Below are 22,195 nucleotides of genomic sequence, written 5' to 3'. Positions count from 1 at the left end.
CTCAAGCTCGCTTTTTTCTCTTGCGTGACTTCTTACCAATTGGGTCCTCCTCATCGTCATCAATCCACCGTCCTTCTCCTCCTAAATCCGTATCAATGTCGTAATCCCCTCCAAACATCTGTAAAGGAACAAGTCCTAAAGTCTTTTCCTTCTTTGCGGCTCGCGCATTTTTCAGCACAGTATCTAGATCTATTTTGGCAATGATATCCATCATCGACTTTGATTGTTCGGATGCATGCTCTGTCTCTGTCTTAGTCGGCTCGGGTTCTGGAGAAATGCTGTCATCAAAGTAATTCCGCCTTGGTCTGCGGGCTTCTGGCTGCCAGGTAGCAGATTTTGGGCTTTCTTTCGGACTCAGACGTTTTGTTGAGTACTCCTTGGCATCCTCCTTTGAGTCGGACAAAGAGTCGTCATCATCTATTCCAGCAAAGGGATCGTAGTCCGTTCCTGCATCCTCAAAGATGTCACCATCGTCCAACTCGTCCTGTCCTGGTGCTTTGTCCAAGAAGTTGGTATGTGCAGGCATCGGCGGAGCTGTGTATATTTCATGTTTATCTGGCTGAGGCTCCGAAGTATCGGCGACAGACGCTACAGCACCAGACGTCCAATCGTTCTCTCGCTGCACAAGCTCCCGATCTTTCGAGGTTATCTGGGAACCTTCGGACACGTGAGGCCGCTTAATCTTTTTCTCCTTCTTCTTGTTGTCATTCTTCGCATAGCTCTTAGACCTCACATGTCCTTCAGATTTCCTCTTCTCTTCTAGATCTGGCGACTTATATTTTCCAATCGGCCTAAATTTCGACTTCGGATTCTCATCAATCTTCCTCCTCAGCTCGCTCAAAAACTCTGCCTTCGATTTCGTCACCTTCTCTGCACTATCCACATCCTTCTTCTCCAACTCGTTCGACATCAAAATCTCATCCAGCTGCTTATCAAGTTCCGGATCATCCTCATCAGCTTTGTAATTGTAATGCTCCTCCCTATCCACGCGCTCAGGCATGTAAATGTCTTCCCCACGGCGAACTCGCGCAAGAAGCTCGTAGTCCAGTCCTTTGGAAATTTTCGTTGGCGCTGAATCTTCTTCTCTTGCTTGTCGGCGTTCCTGCGCGCGGTCTCGATATTGCGCTCTTTTCTGGACTTGTCTTGTTGGCACATCGTCAAGTCCGGATTTTTCGAAGGTCTTGGACTGGGAGGGTAGCACTGACCTACAATCTCGGTTAGATTATGCTCGGGAGAACATAAGTAGTATCAAAAACGTTTGTGTGACAAACCTTTTGGATCCGGATGCTCTGGAATGTGCGTGCGATGCCGTCGCAGTTCGAGAAGAAAAAGCCGCTGGCGCATTTACAAGTTTCCTGAAATCGTCATTACTCAGAGGTGACATGCCAGGCACTTTGGTTTAGTATAATCTTGAACTGAATTCTGAGAAAATGGTATCCAAAGTAAATGAATTGCAGCCAAATGGAATGATATATAAGACGCAGAAAGTTTGTGCGATGAGCATCGATCGTATGGCGCCGCGCCGCACTCTCATCCCTCCCGTCAACGAAAGTGGATCGATATATGCGACCAGCTAGCTACAACACCTGAGGGATTGGATTTAAGATTTAATTGCTCTGAATTCGATTTAAATGGTGGATATGTCAGATCAAATAGGTATGTCTTCCGTCGAGCCATCATCAATATCTTAAGAATCCAACGAGTCTAGATAAAATCATTCGTGAGCGTGTGAGCATAAACGAGGCGGCATATAAGCGAGTGTTCAAGATTATACAAACTTTGCCGATTCTACGGTTTTCAAGCAAAGAAGAAATGTAAGCGAATGTGTGCACCGTCTTGCAGTCCAAATGATTATGATGGGGCTCGATTTAGAACGTATATGCTAACAGGAGAACGCTACAGTGAATCTGCGAAGAAGGAAATTGACAGTGCGTTAAACAATTACGAAGTTAGCGTCCTAAAATTTCAACTTCAGAAGTCCGTTAGCGGGAGAGAGATAATCAAGTATGAAACAGAGCAATCCGAAATCAGTATGTCTATGATTGCTGTTGAAGCCTGCGCACAAGTGCTAATATGCCATGATAGGAGATACATATGACAAGGGCACGACGGTGACGTCTAACCTTGAATTCGAGCTCTCAGATGCACGTATATTACGGTCACAATTAGAAGAATACGACAAATTTACGCGAAAGATGGCTAGCGACAGGTTGCGCACGCGGGCAGAGACAATAAAGGCTTTACATCGACTGGAAACTGAGATTAAAGAACTAGAGGTGCAAAAGGAGGAATATGCGAAGGTGTGGACTGCTCGGCGGGAGCAATTCTCAGAGATCGTGTCAGCGCTACAAGGCATGCAAAGACAAATCAGAGAGGAGAAAGAGGAGCAAGGTATGCTATCCTGTGGTAGTTTCGCATGCGTTGCAGGATTTGTAATCTAACCCTTATCCAGATCGCAGAGAAGGTATGGATGAGACGGAAGAAGGCGAAGCGGTTGAAGCCCCAAAATTTGGAGCTCAATCTGTGCTAAGGTCTGCCAGTGGAAGTGCAACACCTAATCCCGTGGTGGTATCCGGTGCAGAGGTGGGAGCCGCGGAGGCAATGTTGGAGACTATTGCCTGCGAAGGTGAAACAACATCAGGGACCACTGCAGCAGTAGGAGAAGCAGACGACGCGGATAAAATGGACATATCGTAACTGCATGAATGTAGATGAATGATACTCATTGGGATTTTATTTGTCATACATCATTTGAACACAGACATGTACGACATGTACGACATTATGGCGCAGAATACGGTTGATATATGAAGATACAATATATAACGTACCATTAAGTATCAGAACACATCTATTTACACTCATGAAATATATAGTGAAAATAAAAGGAAGCTATGAGAAACAAACATAGATGAAAAGAAATGGGAGAAAAATAAATCGAAATAAATGACAACTTTCTAACGACGAGATACTTCAAACAAAATTTTGTAGAAATATAGATGATATTGCGAGTAAATAATCCACCACCAGATAGACCATGTAAATAAAAACTAAATATCCATGAAACACGTCACTGAACTCCAAATAGCACAATAGAGGACAATCTCATAATATAGAAAGCATGTTTCGACAATGCGACATCAAGTGCCAGAAAAACAGTGCTATTATAAATGACTGCCAAAAGTAAGAAACCCAGTAACGTATGCAAACCATCAATAAAGGGATATTTAACACCAGACGGTACACCGAATCTAAGACCTGCAGATAACAAAAACAAATTATTGCCAATGACCATCAAATGCTGAGCAATTCATCGATCGGAAATCACTGCGATGTATGGCGTGAAATACTCACACCTCTCACGTCGATATCTACAGTTCTACCTTCTGCAAAGATGCCACTGCTTGTTGAGGGCCCATGAAATGCAGAGACCCCAGTGAAACTATAACTTTGAGTTCTCAAGCCTCTCATGTTCTTACGGAATTTGTTCATCTCACGCTCGCATGCATCTCGGTGATTAGAATTTGTCATTTCGACATACTGTTGCGGTTCACAACGAGATCTATGGCTCGAGAAGAAGTTGCTATAGCCACCATCTAGGATATAAATATCAGGATAATGTAGCTCAGGATATCGATGCATATTCAAATGTCTGTCGCGGTTGCGCAGATGTAACGCCCTAACAAACATTAATACCGGGTAAGCGGACGATGCACACTAAGGAACTTCAGGCATACATTCTTGGTGCTCGATGAGCAGAGTATTCGCAGTGAAAAATCAACAAGAGTCGCGCCTTTGGCGGTCGATTCAAGAACATTTCCTCCAATTGGTTCAAAGAGTTGACATTAACGGCGCCCACAATATGCCCACCTTCGTATTCGTACTCAAACCGGCAGTCTACGATAACATGACGATCGTAGTATTGCTGAAACCTGCCATCGAGAACGTCAACCAACGTGCTCGGAGCTATTCTTTTGAAAGGATCATCCTGCTGCACAGAGAAGCTTGGCATTGGCACATTTCCGCATTGGGACGAAGGCGAAGACATCGGTGATGCATTGTTTACGGCAGTGACTGCGAGAAACTGATGACTTTCGTTCATTTCTGTAACAAGAACATCTCCAGGCTTTTGGAACATACTCTGGGTTCTTCGACATTTCGCCCTCAAAACTTTGTTAGCTGGCCGCGTGGCCAGCTGAGCTAAAGGTGAATCTGTAGGCGATCTCGAAGCAAATGCTGGTTTGAAGCCGCCGGAAAGGCACAAGTTGTTTGGCTCAGGGGTATCAATGCCAAGCCCGACTATTTTTAGTGAGCTTCCGTGTTTGGGTGATCCGGCAAACATCTCATCCAAACTGCGTTGAGTTTCGTCTAGAGTGTACGGCACTGAGATGCTTCGAGCAGGCATTGACGGAGGGGCGAAATTGGGGTTTGGCGGGAAACAAGATGGCGTCGCCTTTGGTCGGGAAATAGGGCGTGGACCAAAATAATTCCGGCTAAAAATGTAAGCCGCTAGAGTCGATTGGACTCATGCAACAAAACTGACTTACATGGATTCCTGCGAGTTGTCCAACGACGAATTAGACGAAAATGGTTTCAATGACGACAAGCTCGTAAAAGAAGAGGATGACGATGATGACGAGGCGGCAGAAAGCATCGGTCGCGACTTGTGAGGCAAGGGAGAGACGTCCATAGTGTCTCCATTTGGCGACGAAGAGACTTGCGTAGGTGGCGTGCGATTAACTGTGGTACCAAGTTAGCGGTGGCATACCTGTAAACGTCAATGACGGTTGCCTTACGTTTTGAAGTCTTGGCTCCAAACGAGAAGGAAGGCAGTAGTGATCGGCGGGGGGTTGGGAGCACGGGACTATTGCACAAATGTAAGTCAAGATTTTATGCACTATATATCGAGTAAATTTTAGTTACCTCTTTGCAATGTGGAAGTTTTGAGACAAGTCGGCCGCTAGAGTGGTTGTGGGTGAATCGAATGCAGGTGAAAATCCTGAGTCGAAGTCTCTGAAAGCCGGGATATTAGGCAACGAGCTCTGGTGCGAGTGTGACCCTCTGCGAAGTATCGCATGGAGATTCAACGAAGGCGCTTGTTCGTGTTCATTAAGAAACACCGGAGGAGGCAGCATCATAGCCGCTAAAGGCGATGATCGGTCCATGGGTGTGGTGCTGGCTTGGAAATGTGGCTGCCGGACTTGCGGGCAAGAACGAGCTGTAATAGCTACGTGCCTAAAAGTTTCAGCTTGCAAAGAGAAAGTGGTGAAAGACCGGGATAACCAAGCACAAGAAGGCTATGTAGAAGATAGTTCAACCAGGCGGGGTGACCTATATTATGCGAGAAGAGGTATCTAGAAGTCGAACAGGCCACGAACTGTGACGGAACATTGGTGACCAGACGAGAAAGGAAACAAGAGGGCCCTGGCGTGCGAATATGTTTACTGGATTCCTTTTCGGGCTAGCTCAATCACTACCAACGCGGGAACAGTAAGGCTTCGTGACGCGACACAAGTGGTCGGGCGCCTCAATAGGCTTCCAACCAATGGCGCGGCTGCCACGGCAACGGGGTCGCATGTGGCGCACACCGCCTTTTTGGCGTCCTTCCATTCCGATCATCTTTCAGATCGGACGATAGATCCGATCTTATTTGGTGTCGATGTTGCCGTGTACAGAGTCATATGTCTCAGCGGACTGGTTGTTACTTGTTTGATCCTAGCGCTGGTTCTGTGGGGCACAACTCGGCCTTGCGTATTGTTCTGTGATATATAGCCCAAGCCGTCAGTACACGTGAATAAATGTCAATAGTGCAGAACATAAAGCCGACCATCGTTGGGTGACCTTAATAGTAAAGTAAATGGGTCTGCACTACACGACAACTGATCATCAGTAGTGACGGAGATTAGCACAACGCAAACAAAAAGGCAAGATAGATATGATATAAATATTTCGGCTCGGTCAAAGTTTAAGTACACACCGCAATCTGGTATATGATATGTACTGTCAAAATTGAAGAGGTTTCTGCCCATTTTGGTTCGTCGAATTGAAGTTTCAGAGTCGAGGACAACCTATATCTACACGCAATCGTACTTAAACATTATATACAAACAATAGACAACTACATGAAAACTATGTACATTCCCAGCCCATGCCTCAATCCAGAATGACTTCCTCCCCGATGTTCATTAGATGCCGTCTTTCGAGCTCATATCTGAGCTGCTGCTCTAGCGAGGGTCCTCCGGCGACTAGCCCGAGCTGTTTCAGGGCCATTTGGGTCCGGCTTATAACTAGTTGCTGATTCTGTAGCATCTTCTTCGTCTTTGGAAGAAATATATTCACACAATCCACCCACTGCGCAACGTATTCCGGCCCAAGAACAAAGGCCGCCTCAAATAGGTCCATATGGCCAACAGGAACCGAAAGATAGGTGGCACCATACAGCTGCAAAATGGAGACACCAAGTGAAAGAACCTTCCTGTCAGACAAACTCGAAAAATCTACATAACTGCGCTTAGGAACAAGGCCCTTAGCGGCATCACTCTTATTAATCTCAAACAATCGCGAATCGTTGACTGTGAATGGTGTCGCCTTCCCAAACTGCTGCTCAACAAACCACCAATAATAAGCAACATGTCGACCCCAATGCGTGACCAACGGCTTCGGAAACCGATTATACTCAAATGGAAAATTTGAGCTCCGTATGATTCCAACAATTTTGGCTATAGGAATCACCCGCCGCTCAGCTTTTTTCACCCAATGCACAACTTCCACTGGCGGTGATTTAGGACAGGGACAGACGGCCGCATACCCGGACAATGCTTGTGAGATAAGGAGAAGTGACATGTCAATGACGGCTGTATTTGCTATATGTCTATCAATGGCTCTGATCTCATTCTCAATGAGGTCAGGCAGATGGTTATTAATGACATTGAAAAATTGGTTGTTCACGAGACGCAGAGAGACAATCGTATTGAACGCGAAGTAGGAACATATCTGTAGGATAACATCATCCGGCAACGGAAGCCCCTGTCGTTCCGGTTTATGCCCTATAGAAGGGTCGTTAGACTCATTGATGTCATCTATTGCACATGATAAAATAATACTTGAAAACAAGTGAATGTTACGCTGCTCTTTGTCCCATTTATTATGATGGAGAAAATGCGGCAAATGGAGATGACCACCGGAGATATGTCCGTGAGCCAAAGCCGACAACTGGTCTGAGCAGTGGCAAAATCGTAGTAGTCGTCCCAATACTGTGTGATGGGAGTTTTCAGGCACTGAATCTTTCATTTACCGGAGTGGTTCGGTTTCGTCCTTCCTAACACAGGATGCAGACGAATACCGGCAGTGAATATCCTCGAGTATAACGCTGCTCTCAATTGCAGCAACGAAAAATAGTTTGGCTGCCGACATAAAACCGCTATAGCTTACAATGCATTTTGTCCCAACATCTTATAGGTCCGTGAGACGGCTGTGATGTCATGGCCACGTTGAAGGTGGGAGAGTTTTGTCTATGCTCAATTCAATTATTGCTTTACAGCATATGCTCATCCTAGTGGCTCCAACAACCGTCCTCACCGTCATCAGTCTTACTTTGACACGATACGACAGAAGTCCCATCCCCACTCAAAATGAGAAAACCATTATATGCAAACTAAAACCAATCTGTTGTTAATTGCACAAATAACTATCGTGTGACTTCATGAACATATTATATATGTAGTAGACAGGAACCATAAGAAGTAGTACTAATATTGATAGACAAAACAAATTTTAGTCGCTCCCCGTAAACAATCAAGTATAAAATACCCAAACATAAGTTAAGCAGAAGCCGTCGGTGCTGTAGTCTCCACACTGTCGAGGAAAAAGTAGTTCCCGCTAACTTTTTGCTCGTGATCCTACAGAAATGTTAGCATATGAAATATCAGACTTTATCATGAAGCTGGATACGCACCAGCTGACTGTCAAGTTTATTAATACGTGGTCTGTAAGAAACAGGATCACGGCGGAATGTGACGTTCAAATTCTTCAAGAATTTGTTGCAACCGGTAAGCAAGCTCTGTGGCTTAGTGGCAATAGCGTCAACAGAGGGCTTGCCCTCGAAGACAATGACACGATCAGCCAAATACGTAGCCATGATGAAATCGTGTTCAACAATAAATGCGGTCTTCTTAGCATGCAAGATAAATCGCTTAATGACTTTTGCGCAGATAATACGCTGCTCGGAATCGAGATAAGCTGAGGGTTCATCAATAAGATAAATGTCAGCAGGTTGACCCAGGGCGAGGACAATGGCCACTCGCTGGAGTTCCCCACCTGACAAGTTTTGGACCTCCAAATCAATAAGGTCGTCAATGCGCAATGGCTTGCAAACATCAGTCTGAAACTGAGGCAGCAAGAAAGAAGCACGAATCTTCTTGAAGAATAGCTGGCGGACAGTACCTGCAAATTTCGGGCTGATTTTCTGAGGTTTCATACTTACAGACATCTCGCCAACCTTCTTTCCATTATCGGGGGTGAGACTGCCCGCCAACATACGACAAAATGTAGTCTTTCCAGTGCCATTCTCACCCATCATAACAATGATCTCGGAATCAGTGAATTCGCCGGCCTGAATTCGCAGTCTGAAATCGCCCATAGTCTTCTGCATAGATGGATACTTGAAACTTCTGCTCTTGTCCAGTGGAATAACGTCTGATGCATCTGCAAGGCGGAATTGCAGCGACTCTTCTCGGAATCGCAAGTTCTCAGTAGGAATATTGCCATCAAGGAAAATGTTGATACCTTCTCGGACGGAGGACGGTAAACTGACAACACCATACACAGATGGAACACCGTACAAAATACACACAAAGTCAGACAGATAATCCAAGACGGACAAATCGTGCTCGACGACGATAACATAGCAATCGTGACGTAATAGCCCACGTATAACCAACGCAGCATTCAATCGCTGCTTGACATCAAGGTAAGACGACGGCTCGTCAAACATGTACACATCCGCCTCCTGGACGCATGTCATGCCGATAGCGAATCGCTGAAGTTCACCACCGGACAATTGTCCAACATCTCGCTCCAGAACATCACGCAATTGCAAATTATCTAGAATTTCCTCAAAGTTGTCTCTCTCCAGTCTGGCCTTAAGCAATTCCTGAACCTTGGTCACGGACCCCTTGATCGCTCGCGGAATGTGGTCGACATATTGTGGCTTAATGATCGCCTTCAAGTTGTCCTCCAGCACCTTTGTGAAATAGTTCTGAAGCTCACTACCTCTGAAATACTTCAAAATCTCTTCCCAGTCCGGCGGACTCTCGAAGCGGCCGAGATTAGGCTTAAGCTTTCCTGCTAGGACTTTCAAAGCAGTGGATTTCCCAATTCCGTTTGTTCCCACAAGACCGAGGACCTGACCAGGTCGGGGCGTGGGCAGACGATGCAGCTTGAAGGAGTTTGCAGAGTATCTGTGGGTGACTTCTTTGTCCAGATTTGTTGGCAAATTGATGATGTGAATGGCGCCAAAGGGGCACTTCTTTGGGCAGATACCGCAACCGATACTAATGGCCACATTAGGACATCGGGCCAGATCTACGACTGAACGCATACTAACCATAGAGTCTCGGAAATAAAAGCAATCTTCGATTCGGGTGTGACTTCGATACAGAGCTTGCCGGTTCTTACAACTGGACACGATTTCCGGCACTCCTGCCGACATTTCTACATTGATCAGTATTCCGGTTTATTCCAAACCTATGTCTGCAGAGTAGGCAACATACCTTTGGTTTGCACTTGTCAGCATTGACAATCGCAATTCTAAAGAAAAAGTAAGTCAATAAAAACGTAGCTAAAAACGTATGTCAAATGCAGTCACCCACCTCGTCAATTTATCAGACATGGCTAATATAGTCTATGTCCTAACCAAAACCGTAACTATCCTGAAGAGAATGTAACCACTTTCTGCAGCTTCTAGAATATGTGGCGCTGAAATTCCGTTCTGGACACCTATGATGATTTATCTATGCAGAATTCGTCAATAATTTTTCGCCTTCTATTCGTATTCGGTTCCATCGCACCCAATTTTTGGTTCACGTAGTACAAATTACCCAAACCCTTATTACATTTGCGTGGCGTTCGATTCGTTGGAGCAACTATGACTTATTTATTAGGTAACTATGATATATGTCATTATGGCACAAATCCCCTTGCTGTTACATCGGCTCCTTAAGTATCACACGAGTTGCTAGAGGTGGTAAAATAGTCATTAAATTTATGCGTTCATTCACATCAACCCCGGATTAAATCGACCGAGATGAGTGACTAATTTATAAGTTAATGAAATTTTATTTTTGTTTGAGATCTCCTGTGAGGAAATGTCGAGAAGGTACTTATGGCGGTGTCAAGGCAAATGACATGGATTCAACACTACGAATTGGCAATAATTAGGAAGGCGTTCCATATTGGCAGAGTATATCCGAGTGGTCAACCGAGATATAAATGATAAATTGATAAACTTGATCAATGTAATGTGCTACCAAAGTAAATGGTGTGTAAGCAAGTTCACTGGTCGAGCCTTCCCGTTGTTATGGAAACCACAAGGCACATCAACAATGCCAACTCAAATTCCTGGAATCATGCCTCCTGACAGCCCCTTACACCCAACTCGCGCAACGCATCCCAAAATATATAGAACCAACACCACCGCTCTGTAATCCGCGCTTAATATAGGGACAATACAAGCAAAGGACTCCTCTTACTTTGGTCATATTCCATTAGGGGAGCAACTGCCTTTTGCAGCTATCAGTCCGACATTTTACTTCTTTCGGAGCCTGAGTTGGCGTCTTTTCGGTTTTCTGTTCTAATTAAAATCTAGTGCTTTAATGGAATGCCGAGTATGTCGTCAAGTTTAAGCATGTTTTCAATTGAGAGCAACTCTGCTGAACGGGACCGCGCGTCATTGGAGAAAAGTCTATCGCGCGAATTGGAACAATCGGGCATGAATTTTGGAAATAATAATAACGATGATGGGGAAAGCTCATCTGACGAGCAGTTTATGGGAGGAATGTCGTCCCTGTTGCTACGTGACCAGGACCTAGATGAGGGAATTAGTGCCGCGGCTGATGAACTAGATGCCGCGCTGAACGAGTTAGATGGTGCAATGTCAACGACGTCTTCCTCTATTGTTGAAAGTATTGAGTTGGGACGTGGTCTACCAACCGGATCGCCGGAAGTACGAAATGTGAGAATGAGAAGCGACTGAATTGTTTCTGACATGATGCTTCTATAGGAGTCATTATTTTCGACAACTGCACGGAAGACGTCTCAAAGAACCAGTCCCAATGAAATGCATCGACATGTATCCACGCCATCGTTTTCACCTGTACAGCCTAAGCAGCAAACTACTCGTCGCGCATATTCCCAGTCTACGCCAAAGCGCGCCCCGTCGCTCGAGGTTATCACTGAGCGTTCACTGTCCGATTTGAATCGACCTCGGAGCCCTGCCGAGAGTCGATTTGGAAACAAAAGAATATCGACTGCGAAAATTCCAACTTCGTTCAAGAATACTCAGGATCTTTTGATGTCACTAGGAATGAATACCGAAGAGACTGACAACAAGCTCGCCTCAAGACGCCAGGCTTACGACGAAGCGGCATCAGCGCCCGAGTCGGGAGATGATGCGAGCATCAAGCTACCAGATATAACTGGAATATCGTCTCTGATTTCTAACGGTGACACCAAAATGAGCTTTGGAAAGTTCAAGCACAAGAATATTGGGTCTATTCCTATTTCCGACGACGATCAAGGTATACGTTACGTTATATCTGTTAAGAATCAATAGCAAGCTAACAAATTTAATGTAGCTATTTTAGGCGCCTTACGTGCAATGCAAGAACGTATACAGCAATTGGAGACAAAAAACGCGTCGTACAAAACAGCAGTTACGAGCTTAGAATCAGAGCTGCGACAAGCCAGAATGCAACATGAGCTTGCCACCTCAAAGACCAGATACTTAGAACAGCAGTTGGAGCAGCGACGACGTGAAACTGTCGGCAGCATTACGCCGGCGGATAAGCAGAAGATACAGAAAGCATTAGAGAAGGAACGACAGAGTTGGCACGAGAAACAATCAATTTTAAAACTGCGCATCGAATCTTTGGAACGCGAATTGTCTTTTCAAAATGTGCGACACCGACGGGTAGAGGATGAACGCAATGAGACAGTCAAGTCGTTAGCTGAAGCTCTGAAAGAAATAGACAGGTTAAAGGAGGTGAACAACAATCTAAAATTTCAGCTGAGACGAGGAACTCAGACCAATGACGTGAAAATTGAGAAGCTCTCCACCAAGCAACGGCTACTAAGAGAGGCCAAAAATCTAAAGAAGGCTAGGGTCTTGAAGACTTACGATGTAGACGAAGAGGAGCATGGCGTACCTGTGGAAAGTAATGATCGGGTAATGGCCCATAAAATTGAAATTTGGCAGTTTTATTAACGTGAATAGACTGGCGGTCTGGAACCTGCGTTAAAGACTACGACGAGGAGAGAGTCAATTGCGCGAAAAAAGCCGACCCGAGTCACGCGAAAAAAGCCGTCCAAAGTCCAACCATCCAAGCTGCGGAACACTTTGTCGTCTCGGCATATCCCGAGCAAGGAACCAATTGAAGAGAGTGAATCTGAAGATGTGGACGACGATTACTTGAGCTCCAGTGGTGTATCTGATTCGGAAGATGTGAGCGATGTAGAAAGTGCTTACAGCGATGCCTCCTCTGTCACGGAACAGGTATTACTTTCACCGTGGTGACAAATTTCGGTTGTTCAGCGAACTAACTGAGGATACAGGTCTCTCGACTACATCGGAAGCATCAAACTAAAGGAAAGAAGCATACAACTGGCGAAGTGAGAGGCCGGAATGCTAAGCCAGAGGCTCAAGCGCGCACTGTCTATGTAGAAGATATACCGCGACCCAATGTCAATATGCGGAAAGCTATGGATAGCATTTCTCAACATGATCCAGCTATCTGTACTGTGTGCTCGCGGAGGCGATACAGGAAGTACCAACTCAATAACAAGGAACAGCCCTCGTGGCAGTATGCAACAGCAACGGCTCCTCAGGACCAGCCTGAACATCAAGAGCACTGGGAGGAGGAGAATACAATCCGCCCATCTATGCGTCCAGAGACTGCAGTTACCACAGTATTGAGTCAGTTGGAAGATGAGTTCAGACATCTGAAGCTGTAAGTTAACATTTCCCATGTTACCGGTTAAATTCGTATACAGAGAATTAACAAATGTTGGACTTAGTCAATATCAATCTCATGTTGACAAATACGAGCATCTGAATCCAGCTGTAAGTAAGCATAAGCGGAAGGCTCTCGTCACCAGACTGAAGGAAATTATTGAGGAGCTGGAAACTAAGGCAGATCAAATCTATGCCCTGTATGATGTGCTAGAGTCTGCTGGAATGGGACCGCGTCCATGGTTGGGAGGGCAGATGTCTGAATAAGTGAGCGGAGATGATTAATAGACGAAGGAAATATTTTAGCACCAGTTAGGAACAAGTTACATCACGCGATAATTAAGTCAAACACGTCAATTAACTTATAGGGACGAGCTCTTGGTTTTGGAAGATAACTCTGGCTCTAAATTAGAAGTTGATGAAGACTTTGGTTTGAAGTCTGTGGAGTGAAAATTTATTGAGAGGTTGGAAGATGGTCAAGTAATCAGGTTGTTGTTCGTATTTGTATTACTATGTAACTTCGGTAATATTAAAGGGTCCCAAGCATGATTGACTTGTAAGCTGTGAAACGAGCAAGCCACAGTTGGAAAATTATGACATCGAAATTCTGTAGGAATCTGTCGTCAGGGTGGCAGGCTAGATTGCAGCTCATATCTTTCTTGGAACTTTACGCGATGCCAGTAAGCTTCTATGCAAGACAGAGGACAATGGCACTTCACATAATTGAGACCGTTGGAAATCGGGATTTTACAAATCACGAAAAGGTCACAATAATGCTCGAAGTTCCGAAATTTCTCAAGGAACAGCAGCTCCCAGCAATCAACGGTGATCATGAAGTTATGGCTATTGTACCAAACTCTTTCTATTATACTTTTGTTCTTCGTTTTAGTTTTAACGTGCACGATCTGACAATCTTGCACTTTTAAATCGGCTTATTTTTTCCACTTCACCATTTTCATCCAATGGCACGAAATCCATTTCTGAGACTTTGACTGAATATCCACCTTGTTTGTCAATCAGTTTCTGTCGCATGTGATGGTAAGCGACGGCGATCTCTTGTCTGTGAATTTCCGGATCGAGCGTCATATCGTAGTCGATATTGTCTTCGACAATATCTGTAGGTGTGTGTTCCTGCATGATTGTGTAAGAGGCCGGCCGTGGTGGCATTGTTGTAGATGGCGGTCTTGCATCCGTATTGATTGTTCGCCCCGTCTTGAACAGTGATTTTTTTTTATGCTCGTCTGACGGCGTCCTATGCTCAAACGGCCTCTCGACAATTGTCTCCGATAATAACGGTAGTTTGGAGCCTTCATCTTTGTCTTGCTTCAACTCATGCATATGCGATGGAACAGTGCCATTGAGAATAACATTTTCCCGTATAAGCGCTTCGACATCAATTGGCTCCGAAAATTGTGAGTATGCGGCGTTGCCTGATCGACGTTTAGGGATCGGTCGCCGTATGATGAAAGGTTTCGAGTTGTTGCCTGCCATGCGACTTGGGTCTGGTGGACGTTGCCGCGACCCCGGCTTAATTGATGGAATTGGAGGTGGTGGCTCGCGTTCCTTTATGTCGTGAAACGCTGCAGTTCCGCTGAACTTTTCTGGTTCTGATCGCGGAGCGTCCGTCTCGATTGTGGTGTTGGTGAATCCTGACCTACTGACTATGGAAGATTGAGGTTTGGTTGCATTAGACACTGGTGACTGCGATTCTCTCCCCAAGAGATCGCCGCACACGTTGGAAGCTTTCAATCTTTGCGGCCCAGTAGCCAGCATTTGTCTTTCAAAAACATCGGTGTGCACTTCAGCTGCTACACGATTTATGGCTTGTAATGCATTTTCAACACGGGAACCATTTTCCCTGTTTAATTTAAATCGCGAAACTTTCTTTGGCTTTGGCTCATCATTATGCTCAGGCTTAAGTTCATCTGACGCAATATTGCTGCTATCGCCACGAGACGATACCAACGCGCTCGGCAACTTCGATTGGAAGTGCTGCACTGCGACTTTCCCATAAAATCTGACCTGCTTGCTCCCCATATTCTCGTTCGGGGATTCACTCTTAAGGCTCATTTCGGAAAAGGTAGACGGTTGTGGTTCAACGGTACGTGTAGGCCGAATACATTTTGAGATTTTTCCATTTGCATCTTCAGTCTCAGGCGGCGATAATGAGCTATAAAGTACAGGCGTATTGAGTCCACGTGGCAAGTATGGGAAAAAGGTACCTCTGGTCCTGCCGTACTCATCTTCATTTTCCTCATCGTCATCATCGCCGTCATCGAATGATTCGGAGTGAACATCGTCATCATCATCACCATCATCATCGTTTCCAGCTAACGTCCATGATAACTGTCTGTCAGTAAATTCAAGGTCCAGGATATCTTCGGCGTCCTCCTCCTGTGGTACGTCAATTTCTTGGGCGATGCGTTCGATCTCGAAAAGGTCACTTGGGATACCAGAGGACTTGGCTTTGTGACGCGAGTACAAGGACGATGATGACGGCTCTGTTTGCTCAGTAAATGCTAGTTGAGAAGGCATTGGCACTGAGCTTGTACGACTAGAGTCTATTATGGGAAGAGATGACTCCAATACCGACGACGCGGCTGATTGCTTCGCGGACAGAGCTTCTTTGAGCTCTTCGACCGGTGGAGCGTCTGGCCTTGGACTATCTTTCTTCGCCGTTTTCAAAATAGATTTTGGCTGCGGCGGAATCTTCTCCTGGGACGCTGGTGAGGATATAGTGACAGAGAGTGGCTGAGTCTCGAGATCCGTGATGTCTTCAATACGATCACTTCTCCCTATCGGCGGAGTCTGCTGACTTAAATTGGACGTTGACGCGCAAGATTCAAATTGCTTCATGATTGCGTTTAGTTTCTCCTCTGCAAATTGCTCGAGCCCTGTTGTCGTCTGAGGCGTGAGCCTGGATTCTGCCGAACGCTTTGTTAAAAACAGCTGGCCCAGCACAGTAAACTGTGGCATAGCTCACCAAGAATATTACCACCTTCATCTAATTCCTCGTGAATTTCCATCATCGGCAACCCGGATTCGTCATCTACTATCAACTGATCCGGTTTACCAATTACTTCCAAAGCCACCAGCTTCCGTTCCAGTTTCGCAATCTGAGCCTCGCCTTTGGCAATTGATTCTCTCAAATCTGGAAAACAAAATTCTGTTAGAATAGCCTTATGTACTGACAGTCAATCCATACATTCCGCTCGTCTACTTGCCATTTGTGACGCATGGTACGCTGACTGCTGAATAATGTATCCCCCACCCACCGCGGTATAAATCTCATTTGTATGCACCACCTGCGCTTTCACCAAGGCTCTAGGTCCAATTTGTACAATGGCCTCACGTGTCAGTGCCCGATTATAGGCCTCTAATGTGTCATGCAGAGCAACATAGTTCCGTTCATCAGCTTCGATCTGTTCGACTCCTTTCCGAAGTGTTGCGATAGATGACTGCAACTGTGTAGCATATGGCGAGAAGATTTCAGACGTCATCGACGACTCCGCGTCGGACGGCGTCTGAGTTGCCATTGCTAGAGGCTACGTATCTGTTGGTGGGCTTATCGACTATCCCAAAGTTGTTGGATTATATCTGATTCAAATACGTGCTTGAACTGGGTGTGGAGATATTGCTGGGTTAGGGCTTCTAAAATTCCCAACTACAAAACTCCCCCGTCTGGCTCTCAGAGTAGATCTGTATTAGTCATCAGATATGGTCTAATATTCAATCGAACTACGTTACCAGTAGCTAATTTCTGGCATAGCTGATAGCAATGAATGGAGCACGAGTTGACGATGGTGAGTACTAACTGCACAATGATTTATGGCTTACAGTGAAAGCTGACTGCTGGTTAGAGGTTTGTCCTATCTGCAAGCTGGACACATACATGAATCCTTCAATGCGATTCCTGATCAACACGGAATGCTACCACAAAATGTGCGAGTCATGCGTTGATAGAATATACTCGCAGGGCCCAGCTCCATGTCCTTATCCGAATTGCGGCAAGACGTTGCGCAAGAACAGGTTCAAGCGGCAGGTGTTTTCTGATGTGACAGTTGAACGGGAAGTGGATGTGCGGAAGCGAGTGGCGAAAGTGTTCAATCGGCGACGAGAGGAGTTTGCGTCATTAAAGAACTATAATGATTACTTGGAGGAAGTAGAGACGGCAATTTTTAATCTAGTTAATAAGGTTGATGTGGAAGCAACAGAGGCACGACTAGAAGCATACGAGGCAGCGAACGCGCAAGCAATCGCCGCCAATGCGAGCCTACAGACTAAGGAAGCTGAAATTGCAGAGCATATGCGGAATTTGGATGAAGAGCGGCGTCGACAACAGCGGACAATAGCGTTGGAGGAGTCACTGACTGAGCGAAAACTTAAGCGTGAAGTTGAGAGGAAAGTTATTAAAGAACTGGCTAATGCGAAAGAAGGCGAAGCGGAAAACGTTGTCCGGAAGGCAGTCGCGGCAGCACAGAAAACAATGCAACTCAAGAAATCATCTGCTAGAAGAAGTGGCAGAGATTCGCCGACAGTGTCGTTTGAAGATGCTGCGTTGTTGATGGTCAACTCTAAGTTAGCGACGCCGGATACTCGCGACGATTTGCCATATGATCCTCTTAAAAGGGAGGAGTATACAAATGATCTCTATACCGTGAGGGATCATTACTACGATCCATTCTTGGATAATATCGAGACTAGTCCGCAAGCGAAGGCAGCTGGATTTGGAGTTGAGAATGTGTATGAGCAAGTATTGTTTGAGGCGTTTATGGGTCTTGGATGCTTTATAGAGAATGAAAAAGGGCGCCACAAGGGTGTCGTGGCAACATAAGGCAGAGTAGTGCATTTTAACCATATGTTCCAGCATATTTCATGGAGTTAGGCATGGTCTTGGAAAATTTATTTGTATACAAATCATCATAGTTTACCCGAAGGTCCAAAGCAATACCTCCCAAGCGTCGGCAGTATTGTTCTGTTTGTCAAAGTTACATCGTCGAGCTACTGTCAACTACTCTGCAGCCGGCATCGATCTTCGCCACCTCGCCTTGCGTCGGCTCTCGTGGATGATGTGGAGAACCGTAGTAACTCATATAAACCGCATTGGCCTGGCGTCTAATCTCTGTGTCAAGCGCACTATTGCCACCAGATATTTTATATCCCAATCCATACAACAATTTCTACAAATAGAACGTCAGGTATGTCGCGCGCTACAATATAACGGCTTACCACTTGAGTCTTGAGACAGGTGTTATACCGCTCCTTAGCACAACTACACACGTCTTCCTGCCACTTAATATCCTCCGGCGTCCGCCCATCTCTCCAACTAACAGGCAAATCCAAACACTCATAAATCACATGCTGGAACTCTTCGCAGTTAGCGTCAGCAGCCCTGTGCATGTATTTCCGCCGCTCTTCGCGCGAAATTGGATGCAACCCGAAATTTCGACGCGATACTAATTGTTCGGCCGTCTCTTTTGTTAGTCCGACAATGACTGAGGACTCGAGAACAGCTTTACGGCGGAGCGAAGGCGTGTTGGCTTCATAAAAGGCAATCAATTCTGGGTCCTGGATGATGTCCTTGTAGTCGGGTTCGCATGACTTGAGGACTGGCTTGCTCTGTCGAGCTAGTGACGGAAAATAAACCGCTAATCCCATTTTAAACAACAATGTATCCCTAAGGGATATCAAGTTGGGATATACGGAAGCTGGAATGATGTACAGTTTCGTATTGTTGCCGAGACCGGCAGTGAATTCTTTATATTGGTTTTGGATTATAGTACACGGACAAAATTATATGGTTTAAATTGTTGTATCTTGGAACCCCGCCCGACCTTGCGATGTTTCACCTTACCCGCACTGCCCTGGGATATGCACGCAACTCACAGGGCAACCATTGCCTATCTATCCACTTACCGGTTTCAACATTCTATAATTCGCGACAATATGTCCGCACCAACAGATCGTGCAGCGCGAATAGCATCTCGTGTTCGTGGCGCAGGGTATGTCCGTTATTATAGTTATCAATCAAACTAATGCATGACACTGATTCCGCAGGACGCGATATATTTCAACTTCGTCATTCGCGATTTCAATGCCGAGAGCACGCACTCCCAAGTCCGGCAATGGGAAGAAATCGCCACAGAGTGCACAACGGAGCAGGACCCCGGGGTCGAGACGGAAAGCGTCGGATAAGAAGACCGATGCAGCCGCTGTACCGGTAGCAAGTACCACTTATGAATCGGCACCTGTTTCGGCGATGCGGAGTAGTGGGCAGATTACTGTTTTTGCACGGACGCCACAGTATGCGAAACGATCTACGCCCCTGAGGAGAGTGCCCGATAGTACTGATGGAAAAGGTAACAAACCAAGACAGCCGAAGACAACCGCGCTGACGAATACCGCCGATTCTCCACCACATTCAGACTTTGAGCGCGAAGATGACGAAATGATTGAACGCGAGAACGAGCAGGAGCCGGAGGACGAAGAAATTGCCAATGATAAAGGCAAGTCGTTGTCAGAAGCAAGCCAGGAAGACCCTTCATTTAGGGCCGAAGCGGAAGAAGAGATAATTTATGAGGATACCGATCACGACAATAGTCCAAAAGACCACGAGGCATATGCCGTTTACGACTCGGACACAGATCCAGTATACGAAGCACCCAAGCCCGCTCAGTCCAAACCTGCATATTCAACAAAGAGGAAAGCACCACGTCCAACATCGGCTGGTGCTACGAAAAGGAAGACCACCGACGACGCTGTAGCTGGCATAGATGACATGCAATACGTGCGCATCATGACACATAGACTCCCACCAAGAGACGGCGGTCGCGGTGCGCCAGTACTCTCTGACGTAGAGGTCGTATCGCAGGTTGTTTCGGAACAGGTCTCGTCGTCGGTGCATACCCAGTCGAAAATATTTCGACGCAATGTTCTGGAGGCGTACGCTGATGAGCTTGAAATTCGGTTTTCGGAAATGTGCGACGCCATCAATGCGCAAGGTGTGTTAGTCCGTGCCACAAAAAAGGCGAGGCGAAATGTAATGGAATTGAGAGATCAGCTGTTAGCTCTTCGAAAAGAACGACGAGATATTGCAGATGAAGTTGTCAGTATTCGAGCAGCACATATGAAAGGGAACATGGAGTCAAAAGCGGAGAACTTGGTCAAGGAAGTATTGGACGCTGTGGCTGGCGTGAAATCTCGGGCGGCAGATATTCTACCTGCCATGGGAGCGGAGGACGATGCTATCGGCGACGGGCCCTCCGAACAGCGCATAGGAATTATTGCAGAACTACAGAAAGTCGTGCCCTTAGTTTGCGGCCACGCCGGAATCCTGGGACGATTACGAGAATTCAATAGCATGTTAGAACAGAAGGAAAAGGAGTCAGTTGTGTTGTAATTTGTATGTATTGTATAATACTGCACTATATCCTTCCATCATCATCGTCGCCTGGGATCCAGCCTTCCGGCAGTTCACTCCCTCTGACAGTCAGCGAGTATACGGCTTTCTCGACCTTGTCGACCGAGTTGTACAATGTATTTAATTTTTTCACAAACTCTGTAGATGATGTATGTGAAGAACTGTTCACTCGCAAGGCAGAAAATCCTATCCTCAACGTCCGTAAGAGCTGACATATCTGCTTCGCTATGACCGACACTTGGACTACACCCGACGCGGTAACATCATATAGATTTGTAATTGCGAACCGCATGAGTTCGCCAGTTGTGTCAAGAAGACCTAGGTAGTCAGTATTTAAATTATGCATAGGAAAATTGAGCATACCTAGGATATAGTCCGAGTACGTGACCAGAAATTCATATCCAACTAACTTCTGCACCTCTTCGTGCGAAAGTATCCAGCGGTCCATCAGGTATTCTCGAAACAACAATGCCTCGATCTAGCCGTACATATTAATACCCAATACCAGCATCCCAGACAGCGAGCGTTCTTACATATTCTTGTATAGCCCCCGATATTTGTCGCTGATACCTACAAGATGTCAGCACTATCCCGTCAAAGTAGCTAAGACCTCAGATTATTACCGCCATGCACCTGCACCTTGCATATCGTCCTTAACTGCGCTAAATGCATCTGTTATCTTCCGTTCCAGTCCACCAATATCGCCAGCGATTTTGGAATCTAGCTTGATCCCCGCCTTGTTCGGATCATCCCGTTGGATTTCAGCATCGACATACTTCACCCGCTGAAGTGCAAATATACTGTTTCCACACAACGTTAGTCGTGGAATTTCAGACTTAATGCAGTCGCATGAATTCGAACATTTTCTTGCTAGCGGCAGTGATGTCTCGCGAAGCTTTTATAACGCGATCCCTCGCGTCGTGGTGCGCGTCTAGCGCAGAGCCAAAGGACGAAAACAGAGCTGTAACTGTCTGCCGGTCGATTGTGGCAACCGAAGCTGAAACCGACATTGATAGTTATATGTCAATGGTCAAGCAGTACCTGGCGCTAGTCATCGGAACATGGCTCGCGCCTTAAGTCTTTGGTGCGGCTCGCACTGCACTCAATTGGCGACTTTTGGTTAATACTCTCGTGATACAGGTAGAGCTAACTCATCACCCTTACTCATCGCCCAGTCTCCCCAGTAGCTGTTTCCCATAGTAATTTCTTAACGTTTTCGCCAGACGAATTTTTTTGTGCTGGGCCACCATTAATTTCTTCATAACCTCTCCTCCTGTAGATATAGGGCTGATCGCATCATTGCTGTCAACAACAACATTTGGATAACTAGTCTTTATGGGCAAGTCGTACAGCATTGAAATGATGTTTTATTGTTTTAGGAATTATTTCATCCAGTGTGAGAATAATTTGATGTGTTGAGAGAGGGGATGAGTACATGACAGACCCCTGCAGGTAACCGTTATAAGGAAATGAGGTGGCGAGGCACGGAACCTTGTGATTATCTTGGTTTTCATCTACATGGCTCGAAGAGACATAATTGTATGTTTAAA

The 22,195-nt window shown here is 45.8% G+C and overlaps 12 protein-coding genes across 12 annotated transcripts; 4 read left to right on the top strand and 8 right to left on the bottom strand.

Annotated features, from left to right (window-relative positions):
• Position 1: 1 nt before the first annotated feature.
• On the bottom strand, positions 2-1,384 carry V1508DRAFT_401951 (uncharacterized protein; the record flags this gene model as incomplete). The annotated part of the gene is made up of 2 exons (XM_066938448.1): positions 2-1,205; positions 1,272-1,384. 2 exons carry the CDS (start codon positions 1,382-1,384, stop codon positions 2-4), a joined length of 1,317 nt encoding a protein of 438 aa, XP_066798623.1.
• Positions 1,385-1,523: 139 nt separating this feature from the next.
• V1508DRAFT_364343 (uncharacterized protein) lies at positions 1,524-2,951 on the top strand. Its single transcript, XM_066937300.1, has 5 exons — positions 1,524-1,656; positions 1,709-1,814; positions 1,903-2,030; positions 2,086-2,391; positions 2,453-2,951. Exons 1-5 carry the CDS (start codon positions 1,632-1,634, stop codon positions 2,695-2,697), a joined length of 810 nt encoding a protein of 269 aa, XP_066798622.1. The 5' UTR covers positions 1,524-1,631; the 3' UTR covers positions 2,698-2,951.
• Positions 2,883-5,659, bottom strand: V1508DRAFT_154544 (uncharacterized protein). Its single transcript, XM_066936051.1, has 5 exons — positions 4,924-5,659; positions 4,797-4,864; positions 4,548-4,740; positions 3,738-4,493; positions 2,883-3,679 (listed from the first exon to the last, which is right to left on the bottom strand). Exons 1-5 carry the CDS (start codon positions 5,163-5,165, stop codon positions 3,325-3,327), a joined length of 1,614 nt encoding a protein of 537 aa, XP_066798621.1. The 5' UTR covers positions 5,166-5,659; the 3' UTR covers positions 2,883-3,324.
• Positions 5,660-6,153: 494 nt separating this feature from the next.
• On the bottom strand, positions 6,154-7,290 carry V1508DRAFT_401948 (uncharacterized protein; the record flags this gene model as incomplete). Its single annotated transcript, XM_066938447.1, has 2 exons — positions 6,154-7,046; positions 7,104-7,290. The coding sequence occupies 2 exons, from the start codon at positions 7,288-7,290 to the stop codon at positions 6,154-6,156; spliced, it is 1,080 nt and encodes a 359-aa protein (XP_066798620.1).
• Positions 7,291-7,747: 457 nt separating this feature from the next.
• On the bottom strand, positions 7,748-10,189 carry V1508DRAFT_154532 (P-loop containing nucleoside triphosphate hydrolase protein). Its single transcript, XM_066936050.1, has 6 exons — positions 10,068-10,189; positions 9,870-10,010; positions 9,771-9,807; positions 9,605-9,711; positions 7,955-9,551; positions 7,748-7,898 (listed from the first exon to the last, which is right to left on the bottom strand). Exons 2-6 carry the CDS (start codon positions 9,887-9,889, stop codon positions 7,821-7,823), a joined length of 1,839 nt encoding a protein of 612 aa, XP_066798619.1. The 5' UTR covers positions 9,890-10,010; positions 10,068-10,189; the 3' UTR covers positions 7,748-7,820.
• A 696-nt stretch (positions 10,190-10,885) lies between these two features.
• On the top strand, positions 10,886-13,492 carry V1508DRAFT_394868 (centrosome microtubule-binding domain of Cep57-domain-containing protein; the record flags this gene model as incomplete). Its single annotated transcript, XM_066938025.1, has 6 exons — positions 10,886-11,221; positions 11,279-11,795; positions 11,853-12,442; positions 12,491-12,769; positions 12,829-13,223; positions 13,291-13,492. The coding sequence occupies 6 exons, from the start codon at positions 10,886-10,888 to the stop codon at positions 13,490-13,492; spliced, it is 2,319 nt and encodes a 772-aa protein (XP_066798618.1).
• Positions 13,493-13,702: 210 nt separating this feature from the next.
• V1508DRAFT_409515 (uncharacterized protein) lies at positions 13,703-16,376 on the bottom strand. Its single transcript, XM_066939163.1, has one exon. The coding sequence runs from the start codon at positions 16,199-16,201 to the stop codon at positions 14,117-14,119; it is 2,085 nt and encodes a 694-aa protein (XP_066798617.1). The 5' UTR covers positions 16,202-16,376; the 3' UTR covers positions 13,703-14,116.
• On the bottom strand, positions 16,284-17,032 carry V1508DRAFT_154439 (uncharacterized protein). Its single transcript, XM_066936049.1, has 2 exons — positions 16,973-17,032; positions 16,284-16,924 (listed from the first exon to the last, which is right to left on the bottom strand). Exon 2 carries the CDS (start codon positions 16,759-16,761, stop codon positions 16,420-16,422), a length of 342 nt encoding a protein of 113 aa, XP_066798616.1. The 5' UTR covers positions 16,762-16,924; positions 16,973-17,032; the 3' UTR covers positions 16,284-16,419.
• Positions 16,940-18,298, top strand: V1508DRAFT_409512 (CDK-activating kinase assembly factor MAT1-domain-containing protein). Its single transcript, XM_066939162.1, has 2 exons — positions 16,940-17,028; positions 17,086-18,298. Exons 1-2 carry the CDS (start codon positions 17,004-17,006, stop codon positions 18,057-18,059), a joined length of 999 nt encoding a protein of 332 aa, XP_066798615.1. The 5' UTR covers positions 16,940-17,003; the 3' UTR covers positions 18,060-18,298.
• V1508DRAFT_409511 (uncharacterized protein) lies at positions 18,112-19,093 on the bottom strand. Its single transcript, XM_066939161.1, has 2 exons — positions 18,455-19,093; positions 18,112-18,405 (listed from the first exon to the last, which is right to left on the bottom strand). The coding sequence occupies exons 1-2, from the start codon at positions 18,881-18,883 to the stop codon at positions 18,214-18,216; spliced, it is 621 nt and encodes a 206-aa protein (XP_066798614.1). The 5' UTR covers positions 18,884-19,093; the 3' UTR covers positions 18,112-18,213.
• V1508DRAFT_459374 (uncharacterized protein) lies at positions 18,912-20,792 on the top strand. The gene is made up of 2 exons (XM_066942743.1): positions 18,912-19,227; positions 19,283-20,792. The coding sequence occupies exons 1-2, from the start codon at positions 19,097-19,099 to the stop codon at positions 20,622-20,624; spliced, it is 1,473 nt and encodes a 490-aa protein (XP_066798613.1). The 5' UTR covers positions 18,912-19,096; the 3' UTR covers positions 20,625-20,792.
• On the bottom strand, positions 20,637-22,042 carry V1508DRAFT_154135 (Translin). Its single transcript, XM_066936048.1, has 5 exons — positions 21,507-22,042; positions 21,269-21,445; positions 21,179-21,215; positions 21,009-21,123; positions 20,637-20,963 (listed from the first exon to the last, which is right to left on the bottom strand). The coding sequence occupies exons 1-5, from the start codon at positions 21,653-21,655 to the stop codon at positions 20,650-20,652; spliced, it is 792 nt and encodes a 263-aa protein (XP_066798612.1). The 5' UTR covers positions 21,656-22,042; the 3' UTR covers positions 20,637-20,649.
• Between the last annotated feature and the right edge of the window lie 153 nt (positions 22,043-22,195).

Source organism: Lipomyces doorenjongii (genome assembly GCF_038497915.1).
Source record: "Lipomyces doorenjongii strain NRRL Y-27504 unplaced genomic scaffold V1508scaffold_3, whole genome shotgun sequence".
Taxonomy (NCBI): domain Eukaryota; kingdom Fungi; phylum Ascomycota; class Lipomycetes; order Lipomycetales; family Lipomycetaceae; genus Lipomyces; species Lipomyces doorenjongii.
This window is presented reverse-complemented; position numbering and strand designations above follow the sequence as displayed.

Bases quoted from the DNA above. Each gene is read 5' to 3' on its own strand.
- V1508DRAFT_409515 (XM_066939163.1), bottom strand. From the start codon at position 16,201: ATGCCACAGTTTACTGTGCTGGGCCAGCTGTTTTTAACAAAGCGTTCG.
- V1508DRAFT_409511 (XM_066939161.1), bottom strand. From the start codon at position 18,883: ATGGGATTAGCGGTTTATTTTCCGTCACTAGCTCGACAGAGCAAGCCA. The intron at 18,406-18,454 runs GTAAGCCGTTAT...TTCTATTTGTAG, and splicing joins CCTGTCTCAAGACTCAAGTG to AAATTGTTGTATGGATTGGG.
- V1508DRAFT_364343 (XM_066937300.1), top strand. From the start codon at position 1,632: ATGGTGGATATGTCAGATCAAATAG. The intron at 1,657-1,708 runs GTATGTCTTCCG...CAACGAGTCTAG, and splicing joins GGATATGTCAGATCAAATAG to ATAAAATCATTCGTGAGCGT. The intron at 2,392-2,452 runs GTATGCTATCCT...ACCCTTATCCAG, and splicing joins AGAGGAGAAAGAGGAGCAAG to ATCGCAGAGAAGGTATGGAT.
- V1508DRAFT_459374 (XM_066942743.1), top strand. From the start codon at position 19,097: ATGCACGCAACTCACAGGGCAACCATTGCCTATCTATCCACTTACCGG. The intron at 19,228-19,282 runs GTATGTCCGTTA...CTGATTCCGCAG, and splicing joins TCTCGTGTTCGTGGCGCAGG to GACGCGATATATTTCAACTT.
- V1508DRAFT_409512 (XM_066939162.1), top strand. From the start codon at position 17,004: ATGAATGGAGCACGAGTTGACGATG. The intron at 17,029-17,085 runs GTGAGTACTAAC...ACTGCTGGTTAG, and splicing joins TGGAGCACGAGTTGACGATG to AGGTTTGTCCTATCTGCAAG.
- V1508DRAFT_154544 (XM_066936051.1), bottom strand. From the start codon at position 5,165: ATGGACCGATCATCGCCTTTAGCGGCTATGATGCTGCCTCCTCCGGTG. The intron at 4,865-4,923 runs GTAACTAAAATT...TTTGTGCAATAG, and splicing joins AACTTCCACATTGCAAAGAG to TCCCGTGCTCCCAACCCCCC. The intron at 4,494-4,547 runs GTAAGTCAGTTT...TTACATTTTTAG, and splicing joins GACAACTCGCAGGAATCCAT to CCGGAATTATTTTGGTCCAC.
- V1508DRAFT_154532 (XM_066936050.1), bottom strand. From the start codon at position 9,889: ATGTCTGATAAATTGACGAG. The intron at 9,712-9,770 runs GTATGTTGCCTA...TGATCAATGTAG, and splicing joins CTGACAAGTGCAAACCAAAG to AAATGTCGGCAGGAGTGCCG. The intron at 9,552-9,604 runs GTTAGTATGCGT...TGTGGCCATTAG, and splicing joins TTTATTTCCGAGACTCTATG to TATCGGTTGCGGTATCTGCC.
- V1508DRAFT_154439 (XM_066936049.1), bottom strand. From the start codon at position 16,761: ATGGCAACTCAGACGCCGTCCGACGCGGAGTCGTCGATGACGTCTGAA.
- V1508DRAFT_154135 (XM_066936048.1), bottom strand. From the start codon at position 21,655: ATGTCGGTTTCAGCTTCGGTTGCCACAATCGACCGGCAGACAGTTACA. The intron at 21,216-21,268 runs GTAATAATCTGA...GACATCTTGTAG, and splicing joins CAAGGTGCAGGTGCATGGCG to GTATCAGCGACAAATATCGG. The intron at 20,964-21,008 runs GTATGCTCAATT...CTGACTACCTAG, and splicing joins GTACTCGGACTATATCCTAG to GTCTTCTTGACACAACTGGC.